The sequence below is a fragment of the Mastomys coucha genome, unplaced genomic scaffold (genome assembly GCF_008632895.1).
Source record: "Mastomys coucha isolate ucsf_1 unplaced genomic scaffold, UCSF_Mcou_1 pScaffold12, whole genome shotgun sequence".
In the NCBI taxonomy this organism is placed as follows: Eukaryota; Metazoa; Chordata; class Mammalia; order Rodentia; family Muridae; genus Mastomys; species Mastomys coucha.
The window spans coordinates 87,290,035-87,310,418 of record NW_022196894.1 but is presented as its reverse complement, the minus strand read 5'-3'; the positions used below and the strand labels follow the sequence as shown (position 1 = coordinate 87,310,418).

At 46.8% G+C, this 20,384-nt stretch overlaps 1 protein-coding gene across 9 annotated transcripts in view; it reads left to right on the top strand.

The window, feature by feature from the left end:
* Tiam1 (TIAM Rac1 associated GEF 1) overlaps nucleotides 1-20,384 on the top strand; it is a 358,057-nt gene that overhangs the window by 301,710 nt on the left and 35,963 nt on the right. For all 9 annotated transcript variants that reach the window (XM_031364347.1, XM_031364348.1, XM_031364342.1 and 6 more), the window contains 3 exons: nucleotides 1,377-1,463; nucleotides 6,383-6,607; nucleotides 18,928-19,031. In XM_031364347.1, coding sequence (XP_031220207.1) covers nucleotides 1,377-1,463; nucleotides 6,383-6,607; nucleotides 18,928-19,031 — 416 coding nt within the window. The remainder of the gene's footprint in view (nucleotides 1-1,376; nucleotides 1,464-6,382; nucleotides 6,608-18,927; nucleotides 19,032-20,384) is intronic.

The following is a 20,384-nucleotide window of genomic DNA, read 5'->3' as shown; positions in this document are numbered from 1 at the left end:
TGTTGACTGGCCATAAGAGCTTTATGGTCTTCATTCAGCTAAAAGTAGTATTTCCCTTTACTCTTGATGTAGGAGACAGTTACACAGCCCTCACTGCAATGCCAGTGCCATACCATGGTCCCTACACATTAGTCCTGCGGGATGCTGTCATCCTTGCATGGTCTCTGGAAAGGAAGTTGTGCCCACGGTCCTTTTGTTTACTCTGTTCACAGTCAGAGATTACCAGCTTGACTTGAGTGTGTTTCTCCTGTCTGTATCATGTACCCAAGTACCTGGTGCAGGATTTCATAGTTCACTGCAGGGCTCTGGCTGGCTGCATCTCCTGCCTCACTCCCTCCTTAGTTAGCAGCCTTATAGCACCAGGAACAGAAGGGAATTCCTGGATGACCACTGTTACCAATGGCTCCAGAGCAGCTTCTGCTGTGGTCTTGTCTTCCAACTAAGTGGGCTGGTTCTCTGCACCTCTCATTAGTAAGTCGAATTACCCCTACCCCATAAGAATAAAAATCAAATTAATAATATAGTGAGGATAAGAAGTTCTGTTCCCTGTCTGGGAGAGCAATGGAGAATTAACAATGGCTGGTGGCCTTTCTTGCCCGCACAGGGTTACCCATGTCCTAGTCCCATGAACTAAACAGAAAACTTAACTTTCATTTTGACATTGCTTGAAAGGTCTCTGTGGCTCTCTGGCATCTACCCACCCTCGTTCCCTCCCTCCCCTCCTATCTTTTTTAAAAACAACATTTTCTTCTCCCCTCAGTAATGGTTAATTATTTAATATTCTCACTAATAATAGTCACAAGTGGAGTATGAAATCAGTTAACCACGTTCCAGTATGAAATGGTATGTTCCAGTATGAAATGGTATGTATAAAGTGAGTTTCAGAATGCAAGATAAATTAAAACAATGTTCGCACAGCAGTACATCTGGGTGAACACACATCATACCCAGGGACCATATGTCTTAGGTTGTAGACTGGATGAGAAAAAGAAAGAAAAAATAGGTGAAGGATCCTGATGAGCTGAGCCGATCTGCCTGTTTTGTGCCCAGTAAGGAAGTGGGTGGGAAAGCAAGTCCCTTTACCAGGAAACAGGTGAGATCTACTAATGTCCTTTGTTTGCACTGGCAGGCTAGTGTGAAGGATGGAGATTAATGGACCTAGTGATATTTATTTTTATAAGTATTTACTTTTAGAATGATCTAAAAATATATTTTTCTACCTGCTGTGTAAAAACAATCTCAACAACAGGAAAAAAAAAGTTCCAAAGTGTAACCAAAACATGGAGGTACCTCTGTGCTCACTGCAGGCGCTTCCTGTTGTCGGCCAAGCATTCAGAGCACTGAGCCCTGGCTTCTTTCTGTCTTGTGTTCTGTAGGGTTTTTGCTTTCTTCTGTGGATGAAGATGGCATTCGAAGGCTCTATGTGAACAGCGTCAAGGAAACTGGGTTAGCTTCCAGGAAAGGTAAGACTGGAGCCATGGATGTTTGTTTTTGCCATTTTGTTTTGCTTTTTAGTTTTTGAGACAGAACCTTGATATGTAGCCAAGGCTGTCTTGGAACTCATGATGTGGCTCAGGCTGGTCTTGAACTCATGCTTTTTCTGCATCAGCCTCTCCATTGTTAGAATCTACAGATCTCTCCCCTCCCCACCTCCTACCCCAGACACCCTGTTTATCTCAGAGTTTCCTTTTTGAGAAACACATTTCAGAGGGGTTGTGCATAAAGAATTTGTTTCTTCTAAATGATTCCAAGGAAGTGGGTTTTACTTCATGATTTTGGGTGTATGACTCTGAGCCTGTATCCAAGGGAAAAACTGCAAAGTTCTCTTGTAGCTACAGCAGTTGTTCTTGATCTTCTGGAGAGCTCTGGGGCTTGGGCGAAGCAGAGCTTTGGTCCTCAGTTGCTCAGAGGCATAGCCTGAACCTGTAGCACCCTCAAAACTGGCTTTTCTACTCCGTCACTTCCTGGAGAGTCTGCAGAAGTTAAATTTCGATCCAGCCTCCTGTCTCTGCTGTCAGCTCTCCCCTGCTATGTCTTGCCTGACTCTTTCAGCCCTCCAAGAGCTTAGCATGCAATCTGGCTGCTTTTGAACCCCATGCTCCATCTTTGTATTCTCAGAGTCCCTTCTCAGCCTAGATTACAGTGACCTGGGCCCTCTCTACCCTTAGGCTGTACATCTGTGGATTCTACCAACTGCACACTGAAAATCTTCTAGGTGATGGGGTGTTAGGAAAAAGTTATATAAATACTGAGCGTATGCCCCCTTCATCCCTGTCACTCCCTGAGCAATGCCATGTGGTCAGCCGTTTTTCTTAGCATCTATGTTGCTTTAGGTATTACAGGCCACTCATCAGTGATTTAAATGCGGCTATTCGCAAACATGACTCCACTCTATCAGTGGATGTGGTCAAGGGCTGTCCTGGAATCCTTTTGCTGAGGGTACCAAGAGAAGATGGAACCCCTGCACGCTGTTAGCGTTAGAATCTCTGTAACAGAATGAACGAACAGTGTGGCTCAAATGTACAGAGATTTCCCTCCCACAGCTCAAGGGGCTGGGAGGCCAAAGTGAAGGTGTCAGAGGATCGATTCCTTTCAGAGCCTCGAGGAGGAATTTGTCAGACGTCTCTTAGATCTGTTGGCTGCCAGCCATCCCCAGCAATCCCTGGTTTGCAGCCAGTGTTCCCATTTTTCCCTTGTACTCAACACAACCATTTCTCTGTGTCCCTAACCTTTCTGTGGCAGCCTTCTAAGGAGAGCGATCCCTTGCTTCAACACTTACCCTAAGTTTCCATGAGGTCTGAGTCAGGCAAGACATAGCAGGGGAGAGCTGACAGCAGAGACAGGAGGCTGGATCGAAATTTAACTTCTGCAGACTCTCCAGGAAGTGACGGAGCAGAAAAGCCATTTTGTTATGTCTATATCATTATAAAGTTACAACAGTTATTTTAATTATCTCCATGATATGTGCCTGAACCTCTCTCTGAGGAAGGTTGCTTCCCAATGTTGTAGGTAGATACGGTTGCTTTGTTTTGAGGGCACTGCTCAGCTCATCATACTTATAAAAAGATGAAGGCAGTCAGTAAGGCTTAGAGACTACCTTCCTTTCATTCTTGTTGTGGAATTTTTAGTTTCCTTGAGGCAGTGGGAGAATAATGCAGGTGCCCAGCACATCCTGTCAGCTGTACTTAGATGTGGTTAACCAAGTCTGTTGTTAAGAGCTCTGAATGGACAAAGGGGTGCTGGTTTTCCTGCCTCCATCCCTGCAGCAGTTGAGTGTAGTACTGGGTGTTTGGCGCCTGTGAATTCCCTATGTGGGCCATTTCTCCCTGTGCTGTAATGAGCCGAGAATCTCGATCTCCAGTGTCTCTGTGCACAGACAGGGTGAAGGTGAGATGCTAGGGAATCGATTATGTGCTAACTGTCATAGGGGCAAGTCTCCTGTGTGTTCCTTGTGTGTTTTCTACACCACAGGCAGGCTGGAGGCTAGCTTGCGGGGGCACTAAGCTGCTGTGTCTCCGTGAAGAGCCGAGATGGGGCTCAGTCCCCTCCAGACCTGTGGCTGATCTTTATCACTTTCAGCAGGATGAGCATGCTGTTGGCGAGGCCAGGGGTGGGGGATCTTCTGGTGTTAGTCATATCCTGTTTCTTTGACTCTGATATCTCCGAGGCACTCTACACAGGGCAGGCAGTGCCAGGATGAAGCACCGGGGGTGTTAGATCCAGCAATTAATGAAAACATGCATCCCAACATACCCACTTCAGGGCTCACTGTGGGCCACACATCCCATTTGTATGTTCTGAGCACTGACTACCCCCTTCTCCAGACTCCATCTGCTCCTCCAGTGTAGCTTGAGTCTGTTGTCCAGCCAGCCTTTGACACCTGTAATCTGGGACTTCTTCCGCACATTCAGCGAGTCCAAGTTCTTTGAGTACCCATTAGTGTGCAGAATGGAACTCTGACCAGCTTTTGGAACAGCCTAGGTCCCTGCATCCGGGTTAAAATGACCAGAATCTTGAGAGGAGAGACCAGGGGAGCACTGCCTAGGTGGATCTGAACATCTGTCACATGAACACACACCTTCATTTTCTTTGTCAGTGGCCATACTGGGCTCTGGCTCTTCTGTATGCATCTGCATCCCTTGTTCCCACTCCCACCCATTGCTGTTCACACACAGGCCACTCATAGTTGGGTCTCATGTTGGCTGCTCTTGCAGAACTGGCTCTTTGTGCCTTTCTGTGCCCTTTGACCTTCACCCCCCGATCATCATGGCCCTGCTCATTTCAGACTGTCATTCTTGCTTGGAGATCTCAAAAGAGCCATTTATCATTATCCAGTATTTTCACGATGACCATACAGGATGTAGCCTGGATGAGAAAGGCAGATGTCATTTTACTCCAGTTTGGATGCTACATGGATATAGTTTTCTTTATTTTTTTTTTAAGATTTATTTGATTGTTTATTTATTTATTTATTATTGTGTATACAGCATTTTGCCTGCATATATGCCTGCATGCCAGAAGAGGGAACCAGGTCTCATTATACATAGTTGTGAGCCACCATGTGGCTGGAAATTGAACTCAGGACCTCTGGAAGAGCAGCCAGTGCTCTTAACCTCTGAGCCATCTCTCCAATCCCCTAGACATAGTTTTCATAGTTAGTTCTTATTTCCAGGGTCAGTCTGGGATGAATAACAACATGGAGAGCCAATGTCTATTGAGTGCCTTCAGGCTGTTCAGTGTCTAGCCACATGATCATCTTTATTTCTTACATGAGAGACTGAGGCTGGGAGTGACTTAGTAATGGCCAAGGGTCACAAAGCCAGGCCATGCTGCAGCTGCAACAGACAGAAGGATGTAGTGAGGTACTTGTAGTACAGTACTGCTGATATCTTCCCTCCCCCCCCCACCCCCTGCGTGCCTCTTATTGCTCATCCTGAGAACTCACCCTGGGTTGTCTTCTCAGTGTTGCCATAACAAACTGCTGTAAGCTGGGTGGCTTGTGGGTGGCTTGCAGCAGTTGATGTTCCTGTGACTACAGAACAGTCAGTCAAGGTCTCACTGACCATTCTCCCCCTGAGGGTTCTTTCAGAGAGAAGCCTCTGGTCTCATCCAGTTTCTAACGACTCCATTCATTCCTGGGCTTGTGGCTATAACACTGTGGGCATAGAGCCCAATAGACAGAATCCAGCATCTCATGATTCCAACAGCAAAGATCCTCCTCCAAGGGAAAATGGCGCTCTTAGATGCCAGATCAGGGACATAGGTTTCAGGGCCAACACTCGCCCGGCCACTACTCAGCCTGCTGATTACATGAACTTTCCCTCTGAAAAACTTCCTAGGTGCCTTCTGGCTTTCAGATCTTTTTACCCTAATATCTAGTATCCTGTAATTCTAAATCATAGGTATTTGAATTGTTTTAAGAAAAGATCAAAACCAGTCATGGTGGCTCACACCTATCATCCCAGCACCTGAGAGGCAAAGGCAGGACTGCTGAGAGTGCAAAATCACTTAGGGCCATGTAGTGAGTTCCAGAACACCCACATACATGTGCACACACAGGCGTGTTTACACGCATATACATACATGCACACACTAAAATCAAATACCACATTGCATATATTGAAATTTTTAATTTTCTGTTTAAATATTATAGTGCTCTAGATTTTTACCCCAAAGTGAGTTGCTTACAGCTAGAGGTTAAAGATGCACTTGCCCAGATCCTGGTATCAAAGGCGGGGGAGTGATAACAACTGCATTGGGTTCTGTAAATTGTCATCTCTATATGAATTTGGGAGAGGGGGAGAGACAAAAACAGCAACCTTATTTATAGTCATAGAAAGAAGCAACTTCCTGTACTTTAGTTCCATAAAAATGATCACGAGACACACATATGTACAGTACACTGTTGGCAGTGTTTCCAGAGACCACCATCTTGAAGAGATAACCAGAACTGGCACTGGAAAAGGAAAATTGGCAGATGCCTAGAACACATTGAAGAAGCAGTGATTGCTTAGGAGATTCACTGGGGTCAGAAGGGCAGGTCTAGAGCAGGGTTCTCACCCAGGGGGCTGCAGATCGGATATCCACTGCATCAGACTCGTACAACAGTAGCAAAATTACATTTATGAAATAGCAAGAAAATGATTTTATGGTTGGGGTCACCACAACATGGGGAACTGTATTAAAAGCCAGGAGCGTTAGGATGGTTGAGAACTAGGGCTCTAGAGCCTTCTCAGACCTGTGTGAATGCTGCAGCCTGCTCCCAGCAGCCCTGGGGCAGTGGCACTCATAGCAGGAGAGCTGGGCATGCCCCTCCTGACACAACTAAGTTGTTATGCTCTGATTTGTGTGACATTAAAACTTTTCCATCATGCGTTGGCAGGCCTGAAGGCGGGGGATGAGATTCTTGAGATCAATAATCGAGCTGCCGGTACCCTGAACTCATCTATGCTCAAAGACTTCCTCTCACAGCCCTCCCTGGGCCTCCTGGTGAGGACCTACCCTGAGCCAGAGGGAGGAGTGGAGCTTCTGGAGAACCCCCCCCACCGAGTGGACGGCCCTGTGGACCTTGGCGAGAGCCCTCTCGCCTTCCTCACCAGCAACCCAGGTATGCAGTGCCCAGGGCTGCGCTTCACTTAGCCGTGCCTAGGGAGGTGTACCACACTCTGCCCACCTCAGGGCTTGCTCCTGCAAGCCCGGAAGGTCTTAGTGAGTGAAGCTGATAGCTGGCCCTGGGCTTCCTGTTCACACTTTGAAGGGAAAGAGAAGGTATCTTTGTCGTGGAATGGTTGTTTTGCTACAGGCCTGCTGTGCAAAAAAGAAAAGAAGAGCTCTGTTTCTTTTGCTCTTTGTCATCTTGGAGAGAGGTGAGTGTTGGGAGACCACCATTTCATGGTTGCAGATAGAGACACAGGGATCGCATTAGATCCTGGGGTGCTGAATCCTACTGTAGCCTTCTCCGTCTCCCTCCTCAAACTCTGCCCTGCCTTACTCCTCTTCCTTTTTGAGAGAAATCGGATGCTTTGTGAGGAAACTTGTCCAACAGGCGTTTGGTTGGCTTGGCTCCTGTGAACGTGAACTGGATCAGTGGAAACCCTGCCCCACCCTGCCCCACCCACTACGCTTGCCCAGTGTCTTCCCTGTGCCTTCTGGTGCTCATTCTGATGGAAGCAGCTTGGGTGCCCCCTGCCTTGGCAGCCTTCCTGGGACCCCCACAGAGTTAGTGCTCCCCCCGAACCCCGGCTCTATGACCTGCAGTGTGTGTCTCTGGGCTGCAGCCATAGCTATTTGCTTTGCTGGATTGGTTTCTAAGTTATTCTGACAGGCTCTCGCCAGACTGACTTGGAACTCCTTGAATAGCCTAGATTGGTCTCAAACCCGAGATTTCCCTACCTCAGGTTTCTCAGTGCTGGGTGAAAGGACGTCTCTGTGCCTGGCTCGTGTGAGCCTGCCTTCCTTGTCTCTGTGTGTGTGTGTGTTTCTCCTGCTTGCGTGCCTGTTTCTGAGAAAGGGTATCTTGTCTTCATCCTTGCCTTCTACTTCTTTGGACTTAGCTTCCCACACAGGTGATCCATTCCTACTGAACACGAGAGCGAGTGAGTGGCAGAGGGGCTGTGTGGTCTGTGCTTGGATCTGGGTTGACTTGCTAGTCTTGGTTTCAGAATTATTTTCTCTTCTCCTGTTTTCAGGGGGAGGAAAGAAGCGTGAGGCAGTGGGAGTGTCTCATGCTGGCAGCGTGGTGATGGCGGTCTCTAGTTTCAGCATCCGCCTTGTGTGTCATTCATCATCACTGCCAGATGATATTCTGCAGCTTCGCTGCTTAAGCAAGAAGCCCTGTGATCACTCAGGGTTTTGTTTTGTAGCTCTTGGAAGAGTTTGGTAATTTTAAGCTTCAGAAACCCCTAGGACTGCCTTGTCAAAGTAGTCCTCACACTTCAAAAGCTTGGCGAATGCCAAGGAAAGGGGATCAAAACCTCGTAGGTTGTCCTCTCAGACGGCCACAAGGTGGCGCTTGTAATCTTACAAAACAACCCTTGGCCTCTATACTGAGACCAAATGAACTGGGTGAAGTGCGATTAGATTGTTTAAGGGTTTCATGAGCAGCACACAAGACAAGTGTGTGTGACCATGTTTGGATTAGCTCTCAAGTGTCCTTTCTGTTGTGTATAGATACAAGTTCATAACTCCAATATTATAATCCACAAACAGGGTCACCCCACCTGATTTTGAGTGACTCGGATCTGCCTGTTCACCCACTGGCTTGGGTTCTCTCCCCATTGCAGTGGCAGATTGATGGTGGTGGGGACTCCAGGTTTGCAAAGCCAGAGAGTGCTCTGCTCTGGCCTCTTAGAGAGAGAGCTGTACATCCTTGTACAACACGGGCTATTGCTCACAAGCAGCTTCCTTATTTACTGTCATTGTCTATTACTTGCTGAAAAGACCATTTGTATATGCACAGGTTATTTCCACCAGTGTCTTTAAGGAATTGTTTGCTTTTGAAACAGGGTCTAGCTGTGCAGCTCAGATTAGCCTATATCACTATGTATCCCTAGTTAGCTCCCTATTTGAGAACCTCCTGCCTCAGCCTCTTGAGTACTGAGATTACAGTAAACTAGGCACAGTTGTTTTTAGTGAAAACTGTTCTTACCTGTGTGTGTCTGTTTTAGAAGGATCTGGGTGTGTTCTGTGTCTATACTGGTCACCTTGCCTTTGATGGAGTCTTAGACACAACACTGGCTTTCCTGTAACCCCCTACTCCAGGACCAGGGACCTGTGGAGGCTCTGTGCCAAATCTACTGAACGGACCCTGGTCTGGAACAGTAGAGCTGCAACCTTGGAGTGGTCTGGGGGAGATTTATTCTCTCCTTTGTTTTCCCTAACCAAATGGGGCTGGTGGGCCCCACCTGGATCTCTGCCTTCTCAGTGTTTCCTCTTCCTGATCCTCATTTAACAGCGGTAGATAATAGGGAAAGCGAGGAAACAGGATGGGATATCCAGCCAGCCTGCCCCACAGCAAGGCTGAGATAACACACACTCAGCAGATGACTGCACTTAGCTCAGAGTGGTTGGACAATGGTAGGCTGGACTTCAGCCTCGGTCTAAATTTAGAAGTAACTAAAAATAAGAGCCATCGGAGTAACAAGTTTGGGGTTTAGTGCTGAGGTGTCTTGAAGATGGTCATACTGAATATTAGGTGACCTGGACATGAGACCCAGGTGGGGAGCATGAACATCCCAGAGACTCTGAGGCCCACGTGAGCCCTGGTACTGACTGCCCTGCATGCAGACTTGAGTAGACCTTTCCCTGAGAGCCCTGATTGAAGGTTGTGATTCTCTTTCAAGCTATGGTTATTTTTGAACCTCTTTCTCTTATAGAAGCTTGAACCTTGTAGGTTGAAACATCATAGACTGGTGGTTAAAAATAGGCCCTGAACCAGGTTCTTGGGGATTGCGCTCATTTTGATGTTAGCCTGTGACTCTATGGGTCCTGATTCAGCTCTCTGTGCACCGTGTCCTCATTACAAAGTGGAGACAAGAGGACACTGCCATCTTGCTAAGTCCGTGTGATGGTTAAATGAGTCAATAAAATGTTTGGGCTTACAGTAAGTATATTCGAAACAGTTTCCATCCTAAGCCAGTCTCTGTCACAGAGCACATGGGACTGTCTGACTCCATCCCTGTCACTGCTCCTCCATTTCTGTTCTGTTTCCACTGGTAGCAAGTGGCTTCTCTGACCGTCGGTTTTATGAATGTCTCCGTGCTTACAGTTTCTTGGTGGTGAGAAGTTGTTCTGTATTCCTGAGCACTGAGCCCCTTGGAGCCCTTTCCACAGCTCTGTGTACCTCAGTTTCCTGCATGAGTGATTCCTATATGTAGCTAGAGTTGGATCCCCATAGCCTACCAACTCTCCGTTTGTAGACTTGTTTTTCTGTCCTGGGTTCTAGTGACAAACAGAGCCTGATACCACTTCAGGACCCACATTATTGCTGTTTTTATGTTGGAAATGTGTTAACTGACCACAAGGTGCATTTTCTCCTCACTTTAATTGTCTTTGTATTGCCACGAAAGTCCAGGTCTGCACGCCCACATATTCTAAGGCCCAGTTCCAATCATGGCCATTTGCAGTTCACAATTCTGACTGAGTCCCACTGCTCCTCCCTTCATTCTTTTTTCCCAAGCATGTGTTTATGAACACACCAAGAAGGGAGCCGGGACAGAAAAAGGGTAGTTCTCTCAGTGAGTGTGACTCTAGGTCCCTCAGTGAGTGTGACTCTAGGAGGATCTGTGTTATGAAGGGAGGTGGGTGTGAGAACCTGGAAGTGATGCTTGTAGAGTTTCCAGGAAGCTACTCTAAGTTCTTTGAATATGCATCTTAACATTTTGGCTCAGGTAATTCTTTGGCGTGAGGTTCTATGCATCTCCACAAACTTTGTAAGACAGTAGTGACTGCCCAATCCAAGCAAAATGCCCTCAGAGACTGACCTGCCTCCTCCCCCTGAAAACTCTCCCCTAGTTGAGCACCACTGGCGAGGTTTACTAGAAGGTGCATGTCTGCCTCATTCAGCTGTGCATCTCAGACAGCAACAGTGTGGGAAGGCAGATACAGAGACTAAGTTTCCTAGGAGCTTCCTAAAACATGCATCCATTGTATTATTAATATGCTCGATTCCCGCTGGGCGGTGGTGGCGCACACCTTTAATCCTAGCACTTGGGAGGCAGAGGCAGGTGGATTTCTGAGTTCAAGGTCAGCCTGGCCTACAGAATGAGTTCCAGGACAGCCAGGGCTACACAGAGAAACCCTGTATGAAAAAAACAAAAACAAAAACAAAAAAAGCTTGACTCCCACATCCCTTTTCTGCCATGTGTGCTAAGGAAAGAGAGAACTTATTTTTAATGGTGGCTTCTTCAAAATGAGTAAATATTGCGGCATAGGATAGAGATCAAGAAATTTATCAACCAAACAAGGCTACTTGCAATAGCAATTATGAAAAAAAACAAACCACAACTTCTATACAGATTGTAAGAATTATCCTTAAGTGGCACCTGGAGTCTCTTTTAGAAATTTTAAGTATATATATGTTTAGGGCCAGGAATGGTGATAGAAGCCTGTCATGTCATCATTTGGGTGACAGGCAAGATTACTGAGAGAGGTAATGTTAACTAATGTAGCAAGTACTAGACCAGCCAAGACTACATAGCAAGGCCTTCTTCTACACACACACACACACACACACACACACACACACACACACTCATACTCACACACACACTCTCACACTCTCACACACACACTCACACACACACTCACACTCACACATTTTGGTGGCATCTCTCTGATGCATCGTCCCTAGACATCTACTTTGTAGACAGAGGTGAGGAAGACACCTTGAGGAGCCCGTGCTTCTGTAGTAAAGACACCAGGCTCTCCAGCAGAATGAATTCTGCTGCTTATTTGAAAAGTGGCTATTCTTACATTTTGCACTAGAGAGAGCTGAGCCTGGGTGATTGACAGCTGGCCAGTGGCATGTTAGAGCCGGTTCAGACCAGGCCCAGATTGGAGAGCCCGAGCCCCTTTGATAAGCTTCCCACACATCTGTCTGCTGCTAAGAGGAAGCTGTGGGCCACAGTGAATGCAGAAGCACCTCCTGCAGGAAGTAGATTCCCTGGGATCTGGATCACAGGAAAGGCCCTGTGTTTGCCATGGAAGACTAATAAGGCACTCTGGTTCAAAGGAGGAATTGTTTGCACCAGTCATGGACAGCACCGGATCTGCCTGGCCAGTTAGTGCTTTGTGTGGAATACACAGATGGAAGGCTCTGTTTTGTTCTGATGTTCCATGGAGATTTTCCAAGGCCCCGCTCTGAGGGAGCAGGGAGGGCAACCACAAAAGAGCAAGTGCTCAGCTCTGTATCCCTGCAAACAAATCTGGTCCAGTCTAGTAGGTTGCCTGAAGCCTCACAGCTACCCGGCCACACATGGTCCCTGTTTGTTTGGCGATAGAGTTCGAAGCCATGTGTGCCTTGTAAGCTATTGGTGCTCTTGCTTTCTGTCATCCAGCACATGGCCTGCCTCTGTGGGTCCTGCTGGTGTGTGAGGATCTAAATGCCTTGTCTTGATTTGCAGCGAGAGTTGATCGATGATATCTGTCAGATTCAGTGTCTGTAGAGGGGGTGGGGGAAATTTGGAGACTAGGGGCCTTCATTTTTATGTTTTTAAAAATCACTAGTGTTGGAGTGTGAGAGATGGCTAAGCAGTTAAGAATGGTTGCTTATCTTGCAGAAGACCCAGGTTTAATCCCCAGCACCCACATGGTGGCTCACAACTGTCTGTAGTTCCAGTTTTAGGCGATTGTATACCCTCTTCCAGCCTTTCTTGATGTCAGAGATGCACACAGAGCACATCCATACTTACAGGCGAAACACCAGTGCACATAAAATAATAATTTTAGAAATCATTAATGTACTTTAGAGTTTACTTTTTCTCAATAAGCTCACAAGATCAATCATGCCCAAATTCACAGTCTTTATGACTTTTTCCATAGTATTTTATTACATTTCTATTTTGTGTGCTCGTGTATGTGTGCACACTGTACTTACACATTTATCCCGGCCCATATGTGAAAGCCAGTGGGCAGTGTGCAGGAGTTAGGTCTCTCCTCTGCCATGTGTGACTCTCCAGTTGAACTCAGGTCTATAGTCTTGGCTGTCAGCTCCCTTTACCTGCTGAGCTAGCTCTCCCACCCACATTTGTTTTCTTTTAGACACAGGGTCTTGCTCTACCCCAAAGTGGCCTCCAACTTACTACCCAGCCCAGGTTAGCTCAACCTTGAGATGCTCCTTCCCCAGCCTGCTGAGTGCTGGGTTCCATACCTAGACCACCCTGCAGGCCCACTCAGCGTATGTTCCACTGCCTCACGTTACCTCTTGGCCTCTGCATTTGTTGGCTGCTCACGCTGATGCCTGTTACGGGGTGGGCATGCAGTTCTTTGAGTCATGTAGCTGTGACCATTGCCCAACAGCCGAATCCCAGACGAGTGCCTTTAGGGTTGTCAGTCTTTTCTTGCCCCACTCACCACCCATGGGCCAACCATGGTTTTCTCCTCATTTAAATTCCAGTATTAGTAACAACTTTTAAGCCTTCTTTTCCTAGGGGCGGGGGAGATGGCTTAGTGTTTAAATGAGTTGCCACCAAGCCTGACAACCTGAGTGTGATCTATCAGATCCACATGGTGGAAAGGGAGCCGGTTCCTAAACGTGTCACATACGTACACTAACTCTCTCTCATGCACACACACAAACACACACTTAATGTAAAATAATTTAGTAAAAATCATTTCCCTTTTTGGGAATGTTTGACCTAGAGAATTCGTTTAACTTGAACACATTGATTATATATTTCATCAAGCCAAGGATTTTTTTCCTTTATATTTAATTCTCACCCCTGGAAAAAGACAAGATGACCGTGGTCTTATCTGCATAAGCGAAAGGTAAATTGTAAGGTAAATTTCTGTGGATGGGTTTGCATTGTGCCGGTCTCTACCTGGGGGAGGAGGGGCAACGAGTGACTTATAAAGGTTTTTAGACCATCAGAATGTATTTAAAAACCAGGTGTGCTCTCACCTGTCCACAGAGGTGGCTTTTATTTGTAGTAGCTTTTTTTTTTAATAAAGATCTATTTATTATTATAAATAAGTACACTGTAGCCAACTTCAGATGCGCCAGAAGAGGGCATCAGATCTCATTATGGGTGGATGTGAGCCACCATGTGGTTGCTGGGATTTGAACTCATGACCTCTGGAAGAGCAGTAGCAGTCAGTGCTCTTAACCACTGAGCCATCTCACCAGCCCTTGTAGTGGCTTTTGAGCCAGCAGGTTCTTCCTGAGGGTGCTCCGGGTTTCTTCACTCTCCTGAGGGAGGAGATTCCTCTGTGGGGAGGGTGGGGGGCTTGGGAGGGGCTGGGATACAGGTGGAGCTGTCCCTTGCCCTGGAGGAGTCATCAGTCCATCTGAGGCCTGCTTTCTGCCCTTTCGCTGGTTTCTAACAGAGGTGCCTGCGAGGGCTCTGTTTCCTGGTGAGTGGGTGTTAGAACCCCCTAAAGGAGAGAACAGACAGTTCCATCAGCCTCTGTTGTCTGGAGGAGTGGCTTCTGTAGTAAAGACAAAACTGCTGCAGAGTTGTGAGAGTGTGTGTGAATGTGTATGTGTGTAAGCCCGCTAAGCCGAGGGTCTCCAGAGTTGTGAGAGCGTGTGTGAATGTGTATGTGTGTAAGCCCGCTAAGCCGAGGGTCTCCAGAGTTGTGAGAGCGTGTGTGAATGTGTATGTGTGTAAGCCCGCTAAGCCGAGGGTCTCCAGAGGAGGATCTGAATATGGGAAGGAGATGCTTGGACCCCCTCAGCATTCCTGAAGCCGGCCATTGTCACTTCCTCTGTTCTGTTTTCTTTGGTCATTAGCACCCAGCCCTGACCGGTTAGTGGTTAGTATTGCAGAGCGCCTCACTGTAAGCCAGCCTCAGTCCTCTGTAACCTGCAGTGTGGGCCAGCCTCAGGCAGGGGCTTGGAGACGGCTGTGTTCCTCTGGAGTCAATCGCGTGGCTTGTCTGAGGCAGTGTGATTGACCCTGCTCTTGCTTGTGTGACATAGTTGGGTCTCCATTACGTGAGCCCCACATACATTGGCTCTCCAGTGGGGGCCTCCTCTCCACAAAGCCCATCATCCCCAAGACTGTGGTTTGAAGTTTGTTTGCACAGTGGGCAAGAACAGAAACTGTGCAGTCACGTTGGTCCTGGCTAGAAATGTGTATATTTTCACGGAGACTATTTCCACTGGTCAAAGTGAGCCTTGACCCAGCCCAGCTATGCTCCAGGTAGGGTACAAAGGACTGAGCTCGTGACGTTTGCAGGCCTCAAACCTGTGTTGTGCGCCCTTGCCTTCTCTCTTACGAGTTGTATTTACCCCATGAATTTTCTGCAGAGACTTAAAACTTAGATTGTTTCTGTTTCTGTTTGTGTCTACCTGGTGGTGGCCTTCTGTGAACGGGTGAGTAGAATCCGGTGTTTTCTTTCCTCTGTTTTTTCTTCCAACATGGGCCATCAAGGCACTCGCGATATTTGTCAGACGTTTGCTCCTTTCCTGCCTGCTATCAGGTGTCCACTGAGTGCCACACTTCCATCCAGGGGCGGGGGCTCTTCTAAGCAGTCTGTTCTGTACTTGTGTTATCTTACTGTAAAAACTTACAGTTATTCTTGGGTTTTTCTCTGGCAGGGAAAGTACCTCAGTCTTGTTTTTCTTCTCCTTTACTGTCTTTGGTGTCATTGGACTTTTATTTAAAAGAAAAAAAAATGATTCTAGGAAAGATGTTTCCAGTGTGGTCAGCCTGCAAGTAGATATCCTTTCGTGGATGGCTGCTTTTGCAAGTGGCTAATTCTTGGGACTAGGGTTATGAAATCACTCATGAATCAAGCTTGACTGTTATAAACATTTGTTGTATCTTCCATATCCTAACGGAGCCTGTTGGATTTACTCATTTATAGAGCGTTCTGCGCACTTGGCTGTGCTTGCCATGTATGCTCCTTCCCTGTGTGTTCTGTCCATTTCGTGTATGGATCGTTCTCCTGGGGCTTTGCTTTACACTGTCTGTAATGTTTCTTAGCAGATTCATGTATTCTGACCTGCTTCTGTGATCTCATTTCTGTCTCTATGATCTCATTTCATTTGTCTTACTTATTTTCCCTCCTCTTTCCTGAATTGCATTTTTAAATTCTGTTTATAGCTTATGTAACCTGTCCCTGTTCTTTGCCTGTTGGCTCTTACAGTTTGGACGTGAATCTTTTTTGTTTTCTTTTTCCCTATTTTATTTACTTTACATCCTGATCACAGACTCCCCCCTTTCCTCTTCTCCTCCCACTCCTACCCTTACAAATCCCTCCGCTCAACTGCTCCCTCCTCTTCTCCTTAAAAGGGGAGCCTGCCTTGGGTACCCCATCACTCAAGGAGCATCTAGTCCCAGCAGGACTAGGCAGGTTCTTTCCCACCGAGGTTCAACCAGGCAGTCCAGGTAGGGGGAAGGGGATCCGATGGCTGGGAGCAGGGACTGAGACAGCCCCAGCTTCACTCCTTAGGGAACCCACATGAAGACCAAGCTGCACATCTACTACAAATGTGGAGGGGCCTAGGTCCAGCTTCTGCATGATCTCTGGTTGCTGGCCCAGGCTTTGTGAGCCCCCACGGCCCCAGGTTATTTGACTCTGCATCTTCTTGTGGTGTTCTTGACATTCTGACTTGCTCACTTCTATCCCCCACTCTTCCACAAGACTCCCGAGGCCCCACCTGATGTTGGCCTGTGTGTCTCTGCATTTGCCTCTATCTACTATTGCTGGACAGTTGTGGGAGGCTCCTGTCTGCAGGCATAGCAGAGTTTCATTAATAGTGTCAGGGGTTGACTCTCTGACATGGGATGGGTCTCAAGTTAGGACAGTTCCCTCAGTCCTTGCTCCATCTTTATCCCTGCACTTCTTGTAGGTAAGACAAATTTTGGGTTGGAGGTTTTGTCGGTGAGTTGATGTCCCCCTCCCTCCTCTGGAAGTTGGCCATGATTCTGAACCTAGCAGAAACCAAAGTTAGGTTTTCTACTGCAGTCTTGATGAGTAAAACTACTGCAGAGCCTTTGAGTCTTAATTACCCTCAGCTTTGTTTAATTGGATCTCCACCAGGTTTTTTACACCCAGATGTCTTGGGAGTGGAGGTGGGGCTTTATATTCTAAGCCTTACCTGTGTGTCCTCATTTTATCATTTCTGCTTCCTTACCAGATTTTTTTAGGATTATGTGTTTATTCTTTCTCCCCTGAAGTACATCTTCTAGAGAATTTTTTTTTAGTGAGGTAAATGCACTCACTCTGTTTCTAAGAAGTTCTTATTGAGTCTCTGTTTTGAGAGTATTCTGTATTCTGCTGTTTATTTGTTTGTTTCTTTATTGGTTTCCAGGGACTGAATTTGGAGCCTCACTGTTGCTAGCCAACGATTTTACCACTGAGCTCTACACCTCCAAACTTTTGTGTGTGCTTTGTTTGTTTGATTGTTTGATTATTATATTTGTTGTTCTGTGTTTGGGGGTGTTTTTCCCAAGTGTGTATCTGTTTACCACATTGCATACAGTGTCCTGGGGCTGTAATTAGAGGCGGTTGTGAGCTGTCATGTGGGTGCTAGGGATCGAACCTGCTTCCTTCAGAAGAGTGGCCAGTGCTCTTGACTACTGAGCCATTACTCCAGCCCTATGGACAGACTTTCAGTTGGTCTTTTCACTGAAATTACAGTGCCTATGAAGTTTTTTTTTTTTAAGATTTATTTATTTATTATATGCAAGTATACTGTAGCTGTCTTCAGACACCCCAGAAGAGGGTGTCAGATTTCATTAGGGATGGTTATGAGCCAGCATGTGGTTGCTGGGATTTGAACTCAGGACCTTTGGAAGAGCAGTCAGTGCTCTTGACCGTTGAGCCATCTCTCCTGCCCCTGCCTATGAAGTTTTATTTACCAGAGTAAGGTACTTCTTTCAGATGGACTTAACAATCTGCTTTTTTTACTTTGAGTTGTATCTTATTCCTCAACTGTTTAATTTCTGTGGCCACAGTTCTTATTTTTAGAAATTCTTTTTTTTTTTTTTTTTAATAATTTCAGCCTGGTTGTTTGACATTTTGTATCAGGTAGCTGGATTTCCGGTGCTCCTTGGCATCTTCTGCCCTCACAGGGTTTTGTTCTGTGTTTGTCTGTTTGCTTGCTGTGGCTGTGCACAGCCTAATACATGCTACGTCAGAGCTTTCACACTGAATTAGATTGCTAGCCCTCTGGTGTCTTGTAAGGCTGCCGGTGGCTTCCTGCTTCAGCATGGTCCACCTCTGCACATTCTGTAATGCCAGTGAGGGTTGGTGTTACTCCCGTCCCCTGCCCCTGCAATGAAATCCAGAAACACCTCGTGGTGGCGCTGTGGTTGAATGAAAATGAGTCCTGTAGGTTCATATATTTAAATGTTTGGTTCCCAGTTTCCACCGTGTTTTCCCACCATGATGATCTGGGCCAGCTCTCTAAAGCTGTAATCAAGCCCCAGTTAAATGCCTTTCTTTGGTAAGTTGCCTTGGTCATGGTGTCTCTTCACAGCAATAGAGCAGTAGCTAGGACAGAAGGTGATCATAGTCTGAGGGAAGAGGCCTACCTGGCCTCCTTCTACTCTCCCCATGTTGTCCTGAGCCTTGTGAATTTAGGGTTGCGAGTCTCAGATAGGAGTCTCTGCATGTTCAGTTTCTGTGTGAGAAGGGGTCGATGCCTAAGAATCCAGGTGTGGACAGTGGACCTGAGCATTGACTGGGAACATTCAGGGCTATCCGTGTCTGAGGATTAGGAATCTATGTTTAACCGATCCGCAGGAATCCAGCAGTGTTTGCTTTTGTTGTCCCCTGCGCCCCCCATGTGTGTGTGTTTCATGCATAAATTTATGTGTGTAGGCAGGGGTATAGTTACATGTGTGTACAGGCATGCATAAGCATGTGTCTGTGTGAGTATGGAAGCCCCTTGTCGATGCCAGGAACCCTCCTCCAGATTACCAGCCCTCATGACCTAGTCTGTCCGATTTTCCCTACCTCCTCAGCCCTCACCTCCGAATACCACCCCATTGGCATTGGCATTGCAGTTTCATTGTAAGCATTGTAGAGAACAACTATTTAGTCCATAGCGATTACTGTATTTGTCCAACATATAAAGGATAAGGATGTATATGAAGTACCACAGCAGTGATAATACAAATTTTATTTATTGAGCGAAGACCACGATGTACACTCTGAGACTCCTCAGTATACATACACAGTACCACCTCACACCAAAGTGGCTCAGACATGGCTCTTCATGGTGACTCCTTGCTTTCTTCTGCTCTTGTATGACAGGGCACAGTCTCTCCAGTGAACAGGGCAGCAGTGCCGAGACAGCTCCAGACGAGGGTGAAGGACCGGACTTGGAGTCCTCTGATGAGACAGATCACAGCAGCAAGGTGAGAGATTTCCATTTTCACACGCCATGTCCTGCAGGATCGCAGCTGACAGGGCACCTCTGTAGCTGTGTGCACTCAGGGCCTCTCCCTGGATACAGTGTTTTTACTTCTGAGATGTTACTAAGTAGCTGGGTATGAAATCCAAATTACAACCTCGGTAACAAACCCATGTGGGAGAATATAGGACAGAAATCACTTGTAATGAATTGAAGGCCTCTTTCTTTAATTTCTGCCACGGCTGGAGCTCCCCGTTAATGCCATAATTTTACCCCATTTCCTTCCTCCTTCTTCATTTGTAGAGGATGAAGCATCGTCCTAAATGTGCATAATTGAGTCCAGAGTGCCTTCTGCCACTTAGGGGTTCTGTAACGAGCTGCATTTGAGCAATCTGCGCTCAGCTCTTCTTCAAGGTGCACTCTTTTACGTTAAAGGGAAAGGAAGCAATTTTTTTATTAAGCCAGTTATACTGTTCTTCAGCCGAATACGGTGAGCCAAGCCTTCCCTTTTGCTGCTTTGGTGTGGAACAGTGTGATTGCCGCCCAGGACTCTGCGTGCTTCTGCGCTATTTTGTCGAGTGCTGTGTGTGGCCCCTTTGCTCCTCAGTCCCTGTGGCCAGAAGACAAGTTTTCAGACCGAGTCCTGTATTAGTTCCTTCTCTGTTGCTGTGGTAAAGCACCCTGACCATTATCTACTTAAGGAAAGGGAAAGGTTTGTTTCATCTTATGCTTCAGGTCACAGTTGATAGACGTTAAGGCAGGAACCTGAAGCAGAAATGCAGAAGAAGGCTGTTTGCTGGTGGGCTCACGCTCAACCATGCTTCCCTCCCCATCTCTCCCTGAGGTTTTCAAGACAGTGTCTGTCTCCTTATTCAGACCTGGTTGGCCTTGAATTCATAGACATCCCTTTGGCTCTACCTCCTGAGTGCTAGGATTAAAAGCTGAACTACCATGCTTGACTTACTAACTTACAGTCTAGGACAATCTGCCTAGGGATGGCACCACCCACAGTGGGCTAAACCTTCCCGCATCCATTCACAATCAAGACAGTGCCTCACAGACTTGCCCAAAGACCAGTCCAATCTGGCAGTCCCTTCTCCCATGACTCTCGTCTTAAAAGTACGGTTAAGAATTGGGGGGCTGGAGAGATGGCTCAGCGGTTAAGAGCACCGACTGCTCTTCCAGAGGTCCTGAGTTCAATTCCCAGCAACCACATGGTGGCTCTGTAATGGGAATCCAATGCCCTCTTCTGGTGTGTCTGAAAACAGCAACAGTGTACTCATATACATAAAATAAATAAATGAATCTTTAAAAACAAAGAATTGGGGCTAATAAGGACAATCACCTTTTCAGACAC